Source organism: Marmota monax, unplaced genomic scaffold, assembly GCF_021218885.2.
Source record: "Marmota monax isolate L192 unplaced genomic scaffold, Marmota_monax_Labrador192_F-V1.1 WCK01_AAM20220418_F8-fsc00012, whole genome shotgun sequence".
NCBI lineage: Eukaryota > Metazoa > Chordata > Mammalia > Rodentia > Sciuridae > Marmota > Marmota monax.
This window is the reverse complement of record NW_026695227.1, coordinates 24,201,417-24,216,622: the sequence shown is the minus strand read 5'-3', so window position 1 is coordinate 24,216,622 and position 15,206 is coordinate 24,201,417. Positions and strand designations below refer to the sequence as shown.

Below are 15,206 nucleotides of genomic sequence, written 5' to 3'. Positions count from 1 at the left end.
TGTTCCTAAGGTTGTATTCTTCACATTGTTAGTGAATCCATGCTCAGGGTAGTTTGTTAAAAGGCTCGGATGAACATGAGTTACAGGTTTGAGATATGGCCAGCACGTCCAGGTGATTGAGAGGGGAGGAGGATGGTGGGTGGCACTTAGTGCTAACATTGATTTACCTTGATTAGGATAGTAATTTACTCTACATTTTTTCACAAAAGGCTCATCAAGGAGTACAGCTGTAAAAGTAATTCATCTCTGTAGCAATCTGTATCTTTGTGCTAGCTTGGAAAAATACATGGTTTGTCATAATTTGTGATGTTTGCTCTTATTTTATAATATAATGATATTTAATTTTTAGGTTCTATTTAATATTTAGGTCCTTTGTAAGACTGCAGAATACATAATGTGGTGTCTCCTCCCCAGCCAGATTTGGCAAGGGACAAGTGCTCATATTTCATTGACAATTCAGGTCAAATTGCATCGAAGGCACTGGTTCTCCTGGTGGGGGTTTTTGAGTTACTAATGAAAGTCTTAACCTCTAGTTCCCTTTCTTTGACAGGATGTGGGGTTGCTTTTTTTAAAGCAAAGAAAAAAGACTTAGATCCAAGACATTTCTGACTTTGATAAGCACATCCTTTTTTATTGAGGAGCTGGGGAGCACACCTATGCTTAGAAAGCCTTTCCTAAGTCAGGATGGGAATGAATGCACCTGTGCAAAGGGTTACCTCCCTCCCAGTGATAGTGTAGGAAATGAGGTCTTCTTTAATTTTTGTTCAGGGTGAATGAAAGTTAAATTTATCTGTTCGAATAATACCTACTGGGTGGCATTGCTCCTACTGCTAGTAAAGATTGTAGCCATGAGATTTCAGGGTTAGACTTCTGTTTGTGAACTATTAAAATTTTAATTTTTTAATGTTTTTTGATTTATAAAAAGAAAACGACACTTTCTACAATCAGGTGTTTGTAGTAACGTTCTCTGATATTAACTGGGTTGCATCAAGCTGCTGAAAAATGACCTTGTCTTGGGCTGAAATTATTTAGTTTTCCATTGCCTTTTCCACATTGAAGCAAATGAGAATATTTAGTAAGGCAGAAAAACTTTTGGAAGTCTGATTCAGGTCTTTAGCTGGGTGACTTTGGGCAGGTCACTTCTTGACCCTTTTCTCTAAAATGATTGGGTTGCACTAATTATAATTTTCTTTTTTTACATCATTTTTGTGGGGAGGAGGCAGATATAAAAAGAACTATCTGGTTCTAAAAGGTCTGACATTTCTTTTTTCTTAGGTCCTTGAGTGAAGCACGATTCTTAAGAATTAAAACACACTTAATAAAGACAATGCATGGTCCTGGGGCAGGGAATATGGTCCTGACACCTTTACTGCCCTTCATCTGGGGTGGCTTTACAAAGGATTTAACATCTTACTTTGCCCAATAGTGGGCTGATGGCATTTCACACATAGTAGGTGCTGCATAACTCTTTAATAAATGCTGGCTTATAATGCAATTAAACATTAATAGTCACCAATCTGGAATTTATTTTAGCCTAATGCTGTATCCAATTACTGTTTGTTGAAGGAACTCATTGATGAATGTCTGGCTGACTTTAGCCCTTAGTAAAAGCTTGAGGATTTAATGTGCTATATAAGGATTTAACTGTGCTATTTCTATTTAGTGTGTAAACTAAGTTTAGTGTCATGATTAGAAGTCTGAAAGCTAAGCAGTTTGGCCCAGGGGACCCACTCCCAGCAGGCAGCACTGTCTCAGTGGGAAAACTGCTTAGGAAACATGGGGGAACTGAGACAGGGGTGGGGACTCTGCAGCCATTTTTCATGGGGCAGAATAGCAGACAAAACAGGTAGCCCCATTCCTCACACTTCTTCCTACAACTACTAGGACTTTACGGGAATTTCATTTGTAGGCAAGTTAGAAAATCAACAAAACAATTTTCTTGAGTCCTTTTCCCAATAAATTGGTGTGCAGAGAGGTGCCTTTTAAAAGTGACTGGAAATAAACTAGGTTTGGTGGCATTTTTGAGATATTGAGCTACTCAGGGGGCTATTTCCAAATTGTATAGTCCTGGGCATTGGAGGGTGGTGACACTAGAAATTTGATTACTTTCTCTGGGTCCAGCTGTGTGCAAACAAGCATTCAATAAAAGCTCTTGGAGATGGCTAGAGTAATGCGTTCAGGTTTTTAATTTGTTTTTTCTTCTTGTGTTGTCCACAGGAGCCATTATTGGATGTCCTTTGACTGAGAGATCAGGTTTTTAACTTTATTATTATGCCTTTGGAGATGGAGTCCAAAATGAGCAAACTGGCTTTCGGTTGTCAGAGAAGTTCCACCTCAGATGACGATTCTGGCTGTGCACTGGAGGAGTATGCCTGGGTGCCCCCGGGCCTCAGACCAGAGCAGGTAGGAACACAATAGTATGATTTTCTGCTTTGTTTTTCAGTGTGACTTAAGACTTTAGAGCATTGTTTTGTTGTGTTTTTGCAGTAACACTGACATATCACTTTCCCTCAATTCCCTCACACCTCTTTGGATGACTTTGAAGTTTTGCTTTTTAAGGTCTTATTTAGTTCCTCCAGGAAAGTTTTCCATCTCTTTACACCCATGGATCCAGTCACCCCACAGCGATGCAGTTTTTGCCTTCATGATAGATGAAATCTCACATCCTGTATCTATGTGCCTTTGTAATGTGGGTTTCTGATGAAATTCACTCACTCTTCAGAGAGTGAGAGGAATTTACATTTTTAAAAACTTCAGTGACAACAAAAAGATAATAAAAGGAAAGTTTCCAGGCCAGATGTCAGTAATGCCTTTGCTGTGGAAGAGAGATGCCAAGCTATAAGAATCCACTGGAAGTGGTACTGTCTAGAAATTCAACCTTTGATAACTTCACTTTTAAGAGTCTGTCACCAGACAGAGTAATTGGGAAAAAAAAATTAAGGAGTTAATTTTGTGCTTTGTATTATTTTAAGAAAGATAACCGTCTGTATGCCTATTTTTATTTTCCCAATATCCTTATAATGATGAACTTTTTGAAAAAAATTACTGGTGATAGATATTATTATGAGGGCAAAAACATCCTTTGAAATAAAAGATGACAAGTGTACGTTTGCTGCTGAGTTATAGTTCCATTTCCTTTATGGTGGGAACTCCTTTGAGAGCAGAGAATCCTTGTTCATCCAGGGCCCTGCACAGCAGCTGGTGCTCATGCAGCTGCTATTCAATAAGTGTCTGTAACTGTGAAAAACTTCTAGAGCTGATACAATGTGATAGAGTGTAGCACCACACTTAGGGAAGCAATACATTGACAAAATCTCCTTCTTACATCTCAGAATGGGTAGGTTTTGTGTGATATTGATTTCTAAGCAGAGAGGTCCCATGTGCCCTAATCTCTTTTTTCCTTGGATCATTTTCATTCCTTCTCAGCATTGCAGTACCCTTTGCAGTACTCATTAAGGGATGTTCCTTATTTAAAGACAATAGAAAAACAAATATTAAGTTCTCCTTTCAAAGTGAACTAAATATAGTTCAACATGGCTCCTCTCCAATTTCCTTGGAAAGATTGATTCCAGATATTTAGAAAATAGCATCCATGGAAGTTAAGGATACAGATGCTTGAAAGAACCTGATCAGAGTCTGCAATGTGTAACAAGATTCAGAAAGCAAGTTAAATGTTTGTATAGTGGCTGGATATTGGACAGTGTCACATAGCCCATGTAGTCATCTGCAGAATTTACCCCAGACTCTCAGCTGATCCCTTGGCTGACCCTTGGAAACTGACTGAGGAATAGTAACAGTAAATGTGGATTTTTTATGGTGTATAATTTATGATGCCCCTAATTGTCACTACAAATTGCATTCCTGAACAGCAATTTAGCAGCTGGATGCTAGTTATCTGAAGGTTTGCAGTTCTGCTGAGTTGGCTCAGCTGGTCTTCTCATTAGCTCCAAGAGGCCAAACCTTGTATTGAGGGAAAGGTAACTTAAAGACTGAGCCAGCTAAGACATACAGTTTCTGTGTACTGATGTCATTCTTTGTCACTTACGCAGATCCAGCTCTATTTTGCATGCTTGCCAGAGGAAAAGGTTCCTTATGTTAACAGCCCTGGAGAGAAACATCGGATTAAACAGCTTTTGTACCAGTTGCCACCACATGATAATGAGGTAAAATAACAGAAAGAAGGCTAATTAGAAAAAAAGAAAATATACAATAAACATGGAGATGCCTCTCAAAATCCCAGCTTCTCACTGGCTAGGCCTTATTTAAAGACAATAGGGGTCTTTGATCAGTTAAAATTTGGCCTGAGAATACAGCTTTCCATTCTGTAAGAAAAGAGGATCAGTGCAATAAACTTAACCAACACAGGTTGGTTTTTATAGTGTTTGCAGCCACCCACCAAATTCCTACAAATTCCTGAGATTTTCCCTACCCCTGCATCCAGGGTAAATGCTTTATGGTAGTTCAGGCCTGAGTCGAGTTGAGTGTATGTAGAATGTGGAGTGAAAGTGACAATTAACAAGTTTAAACTTTTGTGGAAAGATTAATGCCTTACTTTTTTTCAGTGTCTCTTGCTGATAAGGATTTAAATTTCTCATTTAGAAAAAAAAAAAAAAGAAAAGAAAAGTAAAACAAGACTATTTCTTCAGGTTGCCTTTCCCTTTTTCTAGAGAGGCTGCAAGATTTAGGCATGGTGTCATTTTAAAACTGGGGATTTGCAAGACAGGGCAGGTAAACCTGCCGTTTCATTTCCTGAAACTTTAACTCTGGATATAAAGAATGGGCGAAGAAAACTGTGTAGTCCAGTGTGGGATTCTGTTTTGCTTTCTGTGAAGGTGCGGTACTGCCAATCTTTGAGTGAAGAGGAGAAAAAAGAATTGCAGGTGTTCAGTGCTCAGCGGAAGAAAGAAGCACTTGGAAGAGGAACGATTAAACTTTTGTCCAGAGCAGTGATGCACGCCATATGTGAGCAGGTAATTCTTTCTAGGGTGATGGCTGCTGGAGGTGATGTGGGTAGAGTGAGCTGGGATAGGTGACAGTTAGTACAAGGTGTGCACCCTAACATCCTCCAAAATACAGCAGAAAGATAGACAACCTAGCTTTGTATTCCACAGTAATTCATATTGGCTGCACTGCTATGTATGACAGTGGCAGTCAGTCCACCCATATGTAAACATTGAGTGAAACCGGGCCTTGCATAGCATCCTGGCATGGGGGGAGGTACTAGGACAAAACTAGTATTTGAAAAATGCAGAAACATAATGAAGACATTCAAATCTTAACTGGCAGTTCTCAGAGTAGGAAATGTATCCAGCAGGAGGCTGGCTCAGGAAAACCGCTGTTAATGTGGATCCGATTAAACCGTACTTAGGAACAGTCGTGTGTAGTAGTGTATCTGAGGCATGTTCAGCACAGTTGAGAATCGTAAGTAATCCAGTATTGAAGAGCCATTTAATCTCTAACAGGAGAAGACCAAAATAAAAGCTTTCCTGATGAATTTAGGGTTCATTATGAAGTTGTTTTAAATAAAAGAGTCATTTTACATTCACATTTTTTGTTTTCAGTGTGGGTTGAAGATAAACGGAGGGGAAGTTGCAGTGTTTGCCTCCCGTGCGGGCCCTGGAGTGTGCTGGCACCCATCCTGCTTTGTCTGCTTCACATGTAATGAGCTGCTGGTCGACCTCATCTATTTTTATCAGGATGGAAAAATTCACTGTGGCAGGCACCATGCGGAGCTACTCAAACCACGGTGCTCAGCATGTGATGAGGTAAAAAAGTTGGTCCCTGAATGCTGGAAAAAATAGCTGGTAGCAAACCAGTATTCCACTGCTTACACCTAAGCAAAATATGTATCCTGGTGTGTGTTCTGTGTGTATATTGAGAACCCTGTACACTCATACAATGGGATAACACACAGCTGATGAAGAGAGGGCAGCAGGTGTCTCTGGGCTTTCCTAAGTGTGGTGACCTTGATGATGGGGGGAAAAAAACAAGTTGCAGATGATCTCATTTTTGTTAAATATAGGGGTGGGCAATATAATATACATATTTGTATATAGTCAGAAAAGTTACAGAAAGACATATACCAAATTAATAGTGGCTCTCTGAGGCATATTGGAATGGATGATGGTGTGAAAGAAAATTTCTTAAGCTTTTTAATTTAAAGTAACTTGAAATTTATAGAAAAGTTGAAAAGATACTATAGAGAGTTCCTGTATACCCTTCTCCTCCTGATGCTAACATATTACACAGCCATGATATATATATATATACACACATACATATATATATGTGTGTGTGTGTGTGTGTGTGTGTGTATATATATATATATATATATATATATATATATATATATATATATAATCAAAGCTAAGAGATTAACATTGGCATAATACCAGTAGCTAAACTAGACTTTAGATTTCCCAGCTTTTCTACAAATGGCCCTTTGCATTCCAAGATCCAATCCAGGGTGGCTTGTTGCATTTATTTCATTGTATCTTCTCCTTGGTCCTCTTCAATCTATGACAGTAAACTTTCAGTTTTTCCTTTTATACATTTATTTTTTCCAATAATGTGCTATTTGAACATTTTTTTAAATATCAAAAAATGTAAATGTCCTTAATGCTTCACTTGACTCAGTGTCCACCTCCAGGTTATCTACCCAAGTGCCAGTCACACAAACCCAGCACCTGTGTAGCCCCTACAGACACTTGTATGATGAGTCTTCTATTGACTCACACAGCCAGGCATGGTGGCACACACCTATAATCTATGTGACTTACGAGGCTAAGGTAGGAGGATCACAAGTTACAGGCCAGTCTTAGCAACTTAGCAAGGTCCTATCTCAAAATTTAAAAAAGGGCTGCAGATGTATTTCAGTGGTAAAGGACCCTGGGCTCAATCCCCACATCTGCTTCCCCTCAGACCACTAAATTATTTCAATGGTAAGATGTTCTTTGCCAGATTATGTCACCAGAGTGTTACTAGGGAGCAAAAATCCAATGAAGTGATTTATCTACAATGTAGAAATAGAAAAAATTTTTTCAAGCTTAAGCAAGGATTTGTTTAGCATCTCTTTTCAGCCCTGTGTTTGTGCTCTTGTTGTGTAGCTAAACCAAGTTAAATTTAAGCTAGAGGCTGTAAGAAACAAGGTTAGTTATTTGATTTAAGAGGCAGTGTCTGTCTGTTGCCCAGAAAACATAGGGTTACCTGGCCTTGTAAACAGGTCATGCTGATTTTCTTTTGTTCTATTGTTCCACGTTTCTCTTTACAGATCATTTTTGCTGATGAGTGCACAGAAGCAGAGGGTCGCCATTGGCACATGAAGCACTTCTGCTGCCTAGAGTGTGAAACGATCCTGGGAGGACAGAGGTACATCATGAAGGATGGCCGCCCCTTCTGCTGTGGCTGTTTTGAGTCTCTCTATGCAGAGTACTGTGAAACCTGCGGGGAGCATATTGGTAAGTCTGCAGCCCAGCCTTCTGCCCTGTCATGTAGCCATTGGTCATTTACAATTATCCACAGCCTTGTTTATCCATGTATTTTGTTTTTTAAATTAAGGTACAATTTACATGTAGCTAAACATACAGATCTTAAATGTATTAGTTTGATGAACTTTGACAAATGGATATGTAGTCAATTCTCATTAATCACAGTTGTGAACATTAAATTAGTGCATATTGAACCATTGCTCCTCAGAGAAATATAGGGTTAAGGTTCCTGTGAACCTCCGATCATGACACCTGCCTGGTGCTGGGGATCAAGCCCAAGGCCTCCCATTGCTAGGCAAGTGCTCTACCACTCAACTACACCCCCAGCCACATTTTCATTAACCTATCGATACAGAACCTCATTTCATGTGCACTTTAGGTTAAAGCCACTTTGAATATACACTGGTAGTGGATTAACCTCAGACTCACAGCCAGTAGTATTGTCACTCATGGTTAGATGCTTATCCAATACATGTGTTTTCTCTGTAAAGTATATGGAAAGGCATATCACAGTCTTGCACCTGGGAGCATAGACAGCATTTCAGCATTATAGTTAGAGGCCGTTTTAAACAGCAAAATTATGGCATTAAATAGACCATGAGTAGAACACTTTTTTATAGTATGGGAACTGCAACCAACCACAGAGCATCCTTTTGTTTGAGCTCAGCTAGGAGTGTGCATGTTGGTCAACTTAAATTTACTCCATTTTGCATACCTATGAGAGACCATGAAGGTGTGATGGGTATCAATTCTGGATGTACAGAAAATTTTTAGTGAGTAAGGAAATTCACCAATACAGAATCTACAAACAATATTAATTTTGCCTTAACCCACACCCCTTTCAAGACCAAGATACAGAATATTTCCATCACCTGAGATGCTTTCTCTTGGCTGCCATTTCTTCTGTTTCTTCCTTCTTCCTTTGTTCCAAGCATTAATTTTCCTATCCTTTCTCAAAACAGGTGTTGACCATGCGCAGATGACCTATGACGGGCAGCACTGGCATGCCACAGAAGCATGCTTTTCCTGTGCCCAGTGTAAGGCCTCTCTGTTGGGATGTCCCTTCCTTCCCAAACAAGGTCAGATTTATTGCTCAAAAACCTGCAGCCTCGGTGAAGACGTCCATGCTTCTGATTCTTCTGACTCTGCGTTCCAATCAGCCCGATCGAGAGACTCCAGAAGAAGTGTCCGAATGGGTAAAAGCAGTCGATCAGCGGATCAGTGCAGACAGTCTCTCCTCTTGTCCCCTGCTCTGAACTACAAGTTCCCTGGTCTTTCCGGCAATGCTGATGATACCCTTTCCCGGAAGCTAGATGATCTGAGTCTCTCCAGGCAAGGAGCAAATTTTGCCAATGAAGAATTTTGGAAAGGGAGAGTAGAGCACGAAACCCCTGAAGACCCTGAAGAATGGGCTGAGCATGAAGATTACATGACACAGCTCCTCCTCAAGTTTGGTGATAAAAGCCTCTTTCAGCAGCAACCCAGTGAGATGGATATTAGAGCCAGTGAGCACTGGATATCTGATAACATGGTGAAAAACAAGACCGAGTTAAAGCAAAATCATCAGAGTCTTGCCAGTAAAAAATACCAGTCTGATATGTATTGGGCCCAGTCACAAGATGGACTGGGCGATTCTGCTTATGGTAGCCACCCAGGCCCTGCAAGCAGTAGGAGGCTCCAGGAACTGGACCTGGACCACGGTGCTTCAGGATATAATCATGACCAAACGCAGTGGTATGAAGATTCCCTGGAGTGTTTGTCAGACTTGAAACCAGAGCAAAGTGTTCGGGATTCTATGGATTCTTTGGCTTTGTCTAATATCACAGGTACGCATAGGGATTGTGGGCTATTTGAAAAAGTGGCCACTAAGATGTTTATTCAAAAACATTGCTGATCAGCACCAATAGGGGATATATTATTTAACACTCTGGACAAGCTGGATACAGTGGTATACACCTCTAATCCCAGTGACCTGGGAGGCTAAGGCATGAGTATTGCAAGTTTGAGGCCAGTCTAAGCAATTTGACAAAATCCTGTATCAAAAGAAAAAAGGGGGGCTGGGGATATAGCTAGTGGTAAAGCTGAGTTCAATTCTCAATACAAAAAATTAAAAAAATAAAACAAAAACACCTTTAACCCAGAGGAAGGTAGGCATTTCATTTAAATGTTGAACACTATATAGCCAAACAAGTATGTGTCTGTACGGGTAAGTGGGCATGTATAAAATATTTTTTTAACCCTGTCTTTTGAGATAGGTATTACCTGTTTTAAGGAGGAGAAAACTGGTTTATTTGAATAAGGGAGTCTACAACTGGATTGTGTCCAAGAGATTCTGTACTATTAGATTGTGCTATATGAATTTCAAAATATTAAAATAAGCCTGTGCACTTCATAAGCTTGTAATAGTCTTAAACATTTTTCCTGAATTGCCCTGTGGCAAGAGATAGCTCAGAACGATCTGAGCATTCTTTTTCCTCATTTAAAATATTACCTTACTATTTTCAAAGCAAATTCATATTATCCACATTTTATCCTTAAAATAATCCTGAGTTGTACAGAGTGGATATTACTCCATTTTGCACAATAGGAAATTTAAATTAACAGAATGCTAAATGTCTAGTATTACATAGGTTCTAAAGGCAAGATTGGACCTAGGATCCAGCACATTGTCAACCTCATATTTGCAGCAAGTTTTTGGACACAGAAATATGGTCCTTGTGCAGCAAATTTTATAGGATAATGATACACAGTCATTTCATAAAGGTGGTTTATTGCAAAACAACCAGGAAAGGCTCCAGTGGCTGCCCACTGCCAGAATGACCTGAGCCAGGCAGTGCAGTGACATGGACGATGAGAGGAAGCTACTCTCTGGCTTCTGTGGACTGCTCAGGGATGAGGCCTACAATAAAGGGGAGGGAAGAATGGTGGGTGAGACTGTCTGCCAGGCCCTGTGCTAAGTGTTTTGACATTTTAAATCAAAATCAGACTAATTTGATTCAATGTGAAGTGTTAGGAGCTGGGGGTGTTGCTCAGTAGTAGAGCATGTGCTTAGCATGTGCGAGGCCCTGGGTTTCATCCCCAGCAACTCAAAAATAAAATTAAACATGTTAGGGGCAAGCTGGGCATGGTGGCACAACCTGTAATCTCAATAATGTGGGAGACTGAGGCAGGAGGATTCTAAGTTTGAGGCCAGCCTAGGCAACTGGCAAGACCTGCTCAAAAGAAAAAAAAAAAAAAAAAAAATTAGAGGCTGACATTCCTTGACAACGGACTGAAAAACAGGCTTCCTTTAAATAGTAGGGAGTTATATAGTCTCCAACTGACAACAGTCCACACTACTCCCTATTGTTAGTTAGTCTTGGTCCTGTTACAACAAAGGACATCCATCTCAATTGTGAGAAGTTTTTCTTTCTTCTTCTTTGTTTTTTAGCAGGGGGTGGGGTGGGGTGGGGAGGTGGGTGCCAGGGATTGAACTCGGGGACACTTGACCACTTAGCCACATCCCCAACCCTATATTATATTTTTATTTAGAGACAGGGTCTCACCGAGTTGCTTAGTGCCTTGCTTTTGCTGAGGCTGGCTTTGAACTCACAATCCTCCTGCCTCAGCCTCCTGAGCTGCTGGGATTATAGGCATGCACCACCACGCCCAGCAGAAGTTTTAAAGTAAGATGGGGTTGGAAACAACACCTTTTGTGGTTCAGAGGTAGAGAAGATTGGCTAAAAGTTGAGATCAGGGGTTGGACAGACCTTCTGTAATAGTCTAGGTAGTCTTTTTAGGCCAACCAAAGATAATATGTAAACAATCGGCGTGGCTATGTTCCAGTGAAAATATACACAAACAGGCTGTTGGGCTGTCGTTTTCCAAACACCAGTCTAAAATGAGGAAGATTCCCATGATGGTGGCCATGTGGTTGCAAAGGAAGGAAATGATTTGAGAGATGTTCAAATAAGACAATTTGGCTTTAATGGATTGAGGAACAGAAGCTTCCACAGCTTATGTTAATAAACAAATGAAGAGCTGTTAAATTTTTGCTGCTTGTGCCATGTGCTAAAATAACGTTTGGCTCAAAACAGCAGAGCTCATAAGCGAGGTTGTTGCCCCTTGTATCATTAACAATATTTAGATTCTTTTCAATTGATAAATAATACATATTGGTTTTCCGTAGTAGGATTGTTTATTTGCAGTGCTGGGGTCAAACCCAGGACCTCAGACCTGCTAGGCAAGCTGAGCTACAATCCCCATCCCCTTCCTAGTGGGTTTTAATCAAATATTGCAATTGTAAATCTTTGAAATGTTTGCTTTCAATAGTGTATTTCTAATAATTATCAGAATATTAGGATTTTGAGAATCACATATTGTTTTGGCTCCTCTTCTAGGGGCTTCAGTGGATGGAGAAAGCAAGCCTAGGCCATCACTATATTCTCTACAAAACTTCGAGGAGATGGAGGCAGAAGACTGTGAGAAAATGAGCAATATGGGAACTCTGAACTCTTCCATGCTACATAGGAGTGCAGAGTCCTTAAAAAGTCTGAGTTCAGAGTTGTGTCCAGAAAAAATCATGCCTGAAGAGAAGCCAGTACATCTGCCAGTGCTCAGAAGATCCAAGTCTCAATCCAGACCACAGCAGGTCAAGTTTTCGGATGATGTCATCGACAATGGAAGCTATGACAACATTGAAATCCGGCAGCCTCCAATGAGTGAGAGGACTCGGAGGCGGGTTTACCATTTTGAAGAGAGGGGATCTAGGTCCCACCACCATCGCCGCAGGAGAAGTAGAAAATCCCGCTCTGATAATGCCCTGAATCTTGTCACAGAAAGAAAATATTCTCCCAAAGACAGACTGCGGCTTTACACTCCTGATAATTATGAGAAATTTATACAGAATAAAAGTGCCCGGGAGATCCAAGCATACATCCAGAATGCTGATCTCTATGGACAGTATGCCCATGCCACATCTGATTACGCACTGCAGAACCCAGGAATGAACAGGTTTCTGGGGCTCTATGGTGAAGATGATGATTCCTGGTGTTCCTCCTCCACTTCCTCCTCCGACTCAGAAGAAGAAGGGTATTTTCTTGGACAACCAATTCCTCAACCCCGGCCACAGAGATTTGCCTACTACACAGATGACCTTTCTAGTCCAACTTCTGCACTTCCTACCCCTCAGTTTGGTCAGAGGACAACTAAATCCAAGAAGAAAAAGGGACACAAGGGCAAAAATTGTATCATTTCTTAACTGAGTAGCTGTGGAGATCAATTGTTTAAAACTTAGCCATTAACCTTTGGAATCTTATCTTTTTTCTTCCATAGGAAAGTTGCTAAAATAGTTTAAAGTGCTTTCTTCTCCCATGTAAATGAGAACCCTACTGCTGTTTACAGTGTCAGATTAACAGTTGAAAGGTGTGATTGCTCCAGTTTACCCTCCTTGGATGGTGCCAGGTTAACGTGACATGTGATATCGGTGCCTGTGGCAGGTGCATTAGTTTCAAATAGCTGCTTTGGTCTCCAATCCACAAAAGAATACTCAAACTCTCGAGAGGTGACTGGACCGGGGTGTCCATTTAGAAGATGGAGAACTCCAGCCACCTTTGTAAAGCAATAGTGTTTGTCTTTATGTACGTCAGGTTGGCTCAGGTCCTGACCAGTCTGTCTTGTTGTGAGGCATGCACTTGTCACAGTGACCTAGCTAATACTGTGCATCCTATTGTGTGAGGCCAACTTGTCCCCTTTCAGCCCTTATTAGCCAGGTAAACATTGTATTGTATTAGCTCCACCTCCAGATTGAAAAAGAAAATTGCTATTTATAATGTAGTATTTCATAGACGTAAGTGTATTCCTAATTTAACGGTGCAAATATTAATGTATATACTGTACAGTTCAGATTTTAAAGCTGATATTTTTATATCCCTGAATTGCAAGATGTTTGTTACACTGCAGTGCTAGATTTATTAGGGAACCAGAAATAGCATTTATGGATGAAATGATTGCTTGTATTTTAGTCAGGGTTTATAAGTTTTAGATGGTTAAATTTTTATTGCCTAGTGATGGAAAGTTTAATTTTTTTGATTTTCAATATTAAAAAGGCTCTGTATGCATGGTGGGGCTATGTAAATACTCTTTAAAAACTATGGCCCTATTAATCTTACGAGTGTTATTTATGGGTCAAGCAATGTAAACTGTATAAATGTATAAACAAACAGAAACCCACACATACCCCTGGAATATATGGTAAAAACAAGTAGATGCTGTCTGGGTGAATGTTTTTCCCTGGGGGTCAGGTAGGGTGTCTTTCCCATTCTTGGCAAGGTTATGATTATCTCATGAGAAGAGTCTAGAACTACAAGGATCTGCTTTTCCTGGAAGAGGTCTTTGTAGATTTGTTATTTGAAGAGAGGTGACTCCTTTTTTTCTTCCCCTCCAGCTAACTTGTTGGCCTTTGAAAGCAATTTTGAAAACTGGGACTTCTAGTTATTTTTCTTTTAAAATCTTTAGAGGATGCTGTGACACTGAGTACTTCAAGTTCATATGAGGTTCTAGTTCAAGGAAAAATTATGTTGGGTTTGAACTAATGAGCAGATATTTTGATGTGCCATTCTTGCATATATATCTCAGTCTAATTAAAGGTCTTGGTGGCATCTGGGGTCTTTTAGGGAGGTATTTAATAAATGCTTAATAAATAACAAACTACCTTTCTGAATACAAGTCTTTATAAACATCCAGTTAACTTCTTCTTTGGTCCTGTGTTCCAATTTGTCTTATTCTGCAGTCCTTCTACCATAAATAGACCTCCATTTTACTTATGCATGTCCACATGTCCTCATTAGCAGGTAGGAGATAAGACTTGGGACACCAAAACATATGCTTCCATATTTATCAGAGCAGGGAAAAGCTATGAGGCCTTGAAGAGGCCAGATACAATCCAATAGGTAAACCAGTGGGCAAACAGCCTCCCTGTCTCCTTGCTGGATAGGGCAAGGCTTTGTATCTAGGCCTTAAAGACTTCAAACAGGACAAAAGATAATGAAGCTTCTTCCCATTCCTCATCCCAAGTAACCACTATTACCCAGTTCTAGTGGATCCCTTCAATGTTCAAAGCTCATTTATGTCTCTCTTTAAAATGGTAGTTGGGGATAGGAGTGTATCTAGTGGGAGAACACATGCATAGCATGTGCCAGGCCCTGTGTTCAAAGTAACAAACCATACACAACTGACTTGCTTTTTGTTTTGTAGTACATACAGGTCTACCTCATTCTTTCAGTGGCTGCTGAATATTCTAACTTTAGATATGCCATTATTTAACCTGTCCTTTGGTGAGGTACTTGAATTGCCTCAAACCTACCTTACCCTGCAGTGGCATATGTGTGCACATAACTTGGGAGTGGCATAATGACCAGGATGGAGGTTATGTATATTTAAAACTTTGATAGATACTGCCAATTTTCCTCTAAAAGAAACTGCTGATTTACACTTACATAATGTATTATCTGATCACAACCTCACATAATATATTAGCAGAATTCTTGGTTTTGAAGAAATTTTTAGAACTTATACTGTAGCAAGCATCCTTTTAGGAAACCCTTATGCAATGTTACATTCAGCTGATGATGTGTAGCCTGAAGACATGCAGGTATGAGCTGAAGGTGCCGCCCTCAGTAGTTTTCAAGTTCATTCTTAACTGATTAGTTACTTTTGTTAAATCTGTCAACAGTCACCCTA

At 40.0% G+C, this 15,206-nt stretch overlaps 1 protein-coding gene across 5 annotated transcripts in view; it reads left to right on the top strand.

Annotated features, from left to right (window-relative positions):
- The window catches only part of Prickle1 (prickle planar cell polarity protein 1), a 107,904-nt gene extending 93,686 nt beyond the window's left edge, over positions 1-14,218 (top strand). For all 5 annotated transcript variants that reach the window (XM_046436148.2, XM_046436154.2, XM_046436153.2 and 2 more), the window contains exons 2-8: positions 2,218-2,403; positions 4,050-4,163; positions 4,833-4,970; positions 5,562-5,765; positions 7,271-7,457; positions 8,450-9,313; positions 11,867-14,218. In XM_046436148.2, the coding sequence (XP_046292104.1) occupies positions 2,272-2,403; positions 4,050-4,163; positions 4,833-4,970; positions 5,562-5,765; positions 7,271-7,457; positions 8,450-9,313; positions 11,867-12,726 (2,499 nt within the window). In that variant the 5' untranslated portion in view covers positions 2,218-2,271 and the 3' untranslated portion in view covers positions 12,727-14,218. The remainder of the gene's footprint in view (positions 1-2,217; positions 2,404-4,049; positions 4,164-4,832; positions 4,971-5,561; positions 5,766-7,270; positions 7,458-8,449; positions 9,314-11,866) is intronic.
- Positions 14,219-15,206: the final 988 nt, after the last annotated feature.